This window comes from Salvia splendens, unplaced genomic scaffold (genome assembly GCF_004379255.2).
Source record: "Salvia splendens isolate huo1 unplaced genomic scaffold, SspV2 ctg769, whole genome shotgun sequence".
Classification (NCBI taxonomy): Eukaryota; Viridiplantae; Streptophyta; class Magnoliopsida; order Lamiales; family Lamiaceae; genus Salvia; species Salvia splendens.
The window spans coordinates 1-4,426 of NW_024599443.1; the positions used below are offsets into that span (position 1 = coordinate 1).

Sequence of the window (4,426 nt, forward strand, 5' to 3'; positions counted from 1 at the left end):
TAAAATTAATTGTCCATAAAATATTAATGTATAAAATAATTTTTGTTGCAAAATAGTTACTATATGATATGATAGTATTGCACATGCTTGACTGATTTTTAGTAAAATTAATCGTACCGATTTAATTTCTAATTTTAATTCTTTTCTATAATCCATTTGTTTGATTGAAAAAGAGAATTGTATGATTCCAAAAGTCATTTTTTGTAACCCTAGTTTAAGTCCAAAATATACATCAAATCAGCCCTTGTTATTTCACATGTGACACGTTCCTGTAGTAGATTCCATGTAGTCCTGTTCCTGTAAGAAACACATAAGTCAAATGAACTGAAGTTGATCATTTCATGTTGTAAGCATATGAAAAGGTTGTCAATGATAGTATTAGATAATACACATAAGCAGTGGCGAAGCCAGAATTTTAAAGTTGGGGGCAACTTACTCTTCGTGGTTGTGATATATTTTTTTCTTTCTTCATCAACAAAAAATTAATGCAACCTAAGTGGAGACTTCGAGAAAGATGGATAATATGTGCAAATAACTTTAAAATTGAAGTTACTGGAGCAAAAACTAAGGATAAGACTAAATAAAAGGAACTTTGTGAAGCTAAAACGAACAAAATATAAAATATCCTAAGCTAAAAATAAACAAAATATAAAAAATCCTGATCATTGTGGCTTATGGGATTCGAACATTGAATCTGATAGAAAAGGGCAAACCCCAATCAACCACTTGAGTTAGGCATCCACCTTTGTCATATTGATATAAGTATATATAATATAGTAAATAATGAAATTGGTGGGGGAGCATGGGCACCTTTGGCCCTCCACATAAGCACAGCAATCAATAAAAGTACATAATCAGAACATCAAATATAATGATCAACTATAATGAGATTTACTGTGAGGTCATATAGGTAAAAGTTAACCAGGCACCATATTTCGACCCTCGGGCACTTATCAGAGATGAGTTTTTGCAATAAAAGTGGCTATTTTTGCTAAGAAATTGGTCTCAGCAGTAAAAATATGGTCTAAGCTTTTTTTTAACAGCTTAATTCTGTGAAGAGTTAATTTGAACTGTGTACCTCCAGAGACCATACACTGACTATCTTATCGCCCCCTACACAAAAGACAGAACATACATAAAGAATCAATCTTACACATGCATATGTAGCTAAAATTGAGAAAAACGGGGACCACAAAGACAAATAGTACATGATTCCCTTTAAAGCATATATATGAATAAGCGAACTATTGTCATAGGTGGTCAGAACATCTAGGACTTGTTTATATAATTCAACCATGAAAAAATCTTATTTATCAATTAGTATTGTGTATAATCCAAATCTTCAAAGCATATTCATATGGACTTAGTATCAGCCTTCCCCTTTCAGGTGAGATCAACCCAGCTAGGTAATAAACTCGAAACATATCACCAAATCAAAAGAAACAGACAATGATCAGACCCTATTTATTCACAGTAAGCTATACCCTTTATGAGATTTTCAGGGGTGGGAGCACATGGCAATCAATCCAAATGATATGAATCTAAACATCAATTTGAGAGTGTTCTTTAGTAGTATGTAGATAAACATGTCGTAGCAGGTTGCAATGTGAATTTAAACACCAATTTGATTAGTGATGAAACCAAGATGACCTTTCACTTCTAGACATTTGAAATCACCACGAGTGATCCCATCAACTACATCTCCTTCAACCCTCAATCTCGCATCATCCCTCTCAGCCTCTTCTTCTCCCTTCGAGCCATGGCCCGTTCCATCAACCATGCAGCATACATCACCTAGTACTATATAACCACCCGATTCTTGATTCTTGTTCTCATTTTTCAAGGTGAATCCAATATCACACTGAGGTTTAACAACCAGCCCCCTCAAGCATTTCCATAGCTCAGTTGCAAGAGGCCGATGGCCAGGTTCTAACCCCAGACATCTGCACAAAACATCCAGCAACGAAGCAAAATCCGATCCCAGTCTGCTCTTCAATAACGCAGAAACTTTCCCCATCCAGGCTAGGTACAAACCATCATAATCACAACCCTTTTCGTCTTTAACAGCATTAACCACAGAATGCAAGAACGACTCCATTTCTTCCTCAAAAGAGCTTCCAACAAGAACGCAAACCAGCAAAGACGCAAGTGACCAAACATCTGAAACAGGACCGACTTTAGACACATTTCGCGAATCCAACTCAAACCCCGCCTTCACAAATAACTGCAACAACACCTCAGGACAAGAAACACAGCGTTATGCTCCAAGAACATATCTTTCAAACCAAATTCCACATTCTTGCTCACTCTCCTACCGCTTTTCAAAACCTCGCTTAAGTCTACACACACCCGACCAAAATCATCGAAACCGAGACAATTCAAACTCAGGTAACCAACAGTTAGCCCCTCTAAATGCAAGCGCATCAAAATCTCACATATCTCTACACCAACCACTCCCCAAAACCTAATTTCATCAGCAATGAGCCTCTCCTCTTCATCCTTCCTTCTATTGAAAACACAATCAATAAAGCTAGACGAAGCAAGCTTCTGGCAAACAATGTACACGCTCCTATCCTCCTCATTACACCAAAACCCAAAGGCCTTCCCCAAACTACTCACTCTAAAACAAGCTTTAAAAACAACCCCCAATTTATCCCTCCATCTTCTCCCATCCCCCACAAAAAAGTCAGAATTCTCGACTCATAGCTTGGCTTGATTATCTCAGAATCATCCTCACCCCCCATAAAAATCCCAACTTTAATCAGACCCACATGATCATTCTCGCTAAAAACACACCCCACCACACGATCACTCTCAAAACACCACAAAACCTTTCCATCCAGAGGCCTCCCACCAATCAAAATACAGTCTTTTGGGAGTATCCATCTCCCCCATTTGCAATAGAACTCGTAAGGCCACGGCTTCAAAACAGATGGAGAATAAACCGATTCTGCGCCTTTAAAATCCGGCGGAATTGGTGTCTTCTCCTCGAGGGGGCGGGTGCGCTGGAGGAGGGAGGAGAGTAGAGGAGGTCGAGATTCTTGGGGAGCGAAGAGAGGGAATTGGGCAATTTGAGGAGGAGGGTGCAGACGGTGCAGCGGATGGTGTTGGGAAATGGGCGGGGGAGCAGCTTTAGGCAGACTTCGCAGGTTGTGTGGCCGCAGCTGAGGACGCGAGGGATTGCTGCCGTGGCGTCGTATAGCTGCAGGCATACCGGGCACTCCTGCGGCTCCGGCGGCGGATCATTGACTTGCATATTATGCCAAAATAAATATCAGAATATTTTGAAAATTTGATTGAAAAATTAATCTGTTTTTATCGCCCCTATTTACGATTTTGCCCTTGGGATTTACTAAAATATTTATGTTGGTTTCATCTCGTTGTACTTTGTGGCTACCTTTTCCGACAAAATTTTGACCCTTTGTTGATTGTCGATGGTCGGGCAGGAGGCACCAACAAAGTGTGTGTAACGATTTCCGACTCCTTGATCAAATACTTTTTGTTGTCAACTTAGGTCGTAGTGGAAGCCGCCTTCTTCCCGTTCCTTTTTTTGAAGAGGCTTGTTGCAACGAAAGTAATGGTTACATATCGGATAATAGATGGTGTGTAATCCGTCTCCACGTTCCAACTCCCATAATCATTCAGATCTAAACCTCGACAATATTGATTGAAACTCCGTTGCCCAATTTGGTACTCGTCCGCAATTAAATTACTTTTATTTTTCTATTCTGATGTATCCACAATTATATTACCAATATATGAGTAATTATTTTCATTTATTGTAAGAGGTCTCCATACTCCAATAACTCGTTACTCTTTGCATTCTATTGTCACGTTCCACTACTTTTTTTTATCCATTTTTTCACAAAATCAAATAATTTATTAAAACCTGAATCAATTAATCGTGGATGTGTAGAGTATTATTGGAATCATGATTATTGTGATCTAGTGTTTTTGATAATAGAATCTAATGGATGAAATTGAAGGTGAATAATAAGAATATTTATGATTGGAAAAAAAACCCACACCAACCCCTCCCAGAAGTAATCGCGAATCAACGGGATAGGATCCTCTGCTGTGCCAAAGAGCACAACAGGAAATGATGTGGTTAAAACGCATAAAATTGTGCTTGAAACGCAGCAGCAGCCAAGGTATCTTTAGCAAATGTAGTATAAAATGTGAAAGGTGATCCCTTCCGGAGTGACATGTCCATCGAGATGAGAATGATAGAAAGTCAAGAGTGTTTGACTTAACTATCCGATTACTAAACAAGTTATATCCCTCCTTATTAATTGTGTTATTAATTTATTTTGGTAAGTATCAAGATAATTGGATCATTTTTAATAGACTAAAATTTTTCATTCACAGTAATTTCAAGTTGTGAGTGTTGCCAAACTCCATTGTACTAGTATCTTTTTATCGAACC

General features: G+C 38.4%; 1 protein-coding gene across 1 annotated transcript; it reads right to left on the reverse strand.

Annotated features, from left to right (window-relative positions):
• Window positions 1–184: 184 nt before the first annotated feature.
• Window positions 185–3,212, reverse strand: LOC121791289. The gene is made up of 4 exons (XM_042189290.1): window positions 2,620–3,212; window positions 2,350–2,506; window positions 1,651–2,236; window positions 185–297 (listed from the first exon to the last, which is right to left on the reverse strand). The coding sequence occupies exons 1-4, from the start codon at window positions 3,210–3,212 to the stop codon at window positions 248–250; spliced, it is 1,386 nt and encodes a 461-aa protein (XP_042045224.1). The 3' UTR covers window positions 185–247.
• Window positions 3,213–4,426: the final 1,214 nt, after the last annotated feature.

Coding starts and splice junctions, on each gene's coding strand:
- LOC121791289 (XM_042189290.1), bottom strand. CDS start 3,212: ATGCCTGCAGCTATACGACGCCACGGCAGCAATCCCTCGCGTCCTCAG. Junction 2,507..2,619: donor TTTTTAAAGCTTGTTTTAGA/GTGAGTAGTTTG, acceptor TGTTTTCAATAG/AAGGAAGGATGAAGAGGAGA. Junction 298..1,650: donor CAAATGTCTAGAAGTGAAAG/GTCATCTTGGTT, acceptor TGTTTCTTACAG/GAACAGGACTACATGGAATC.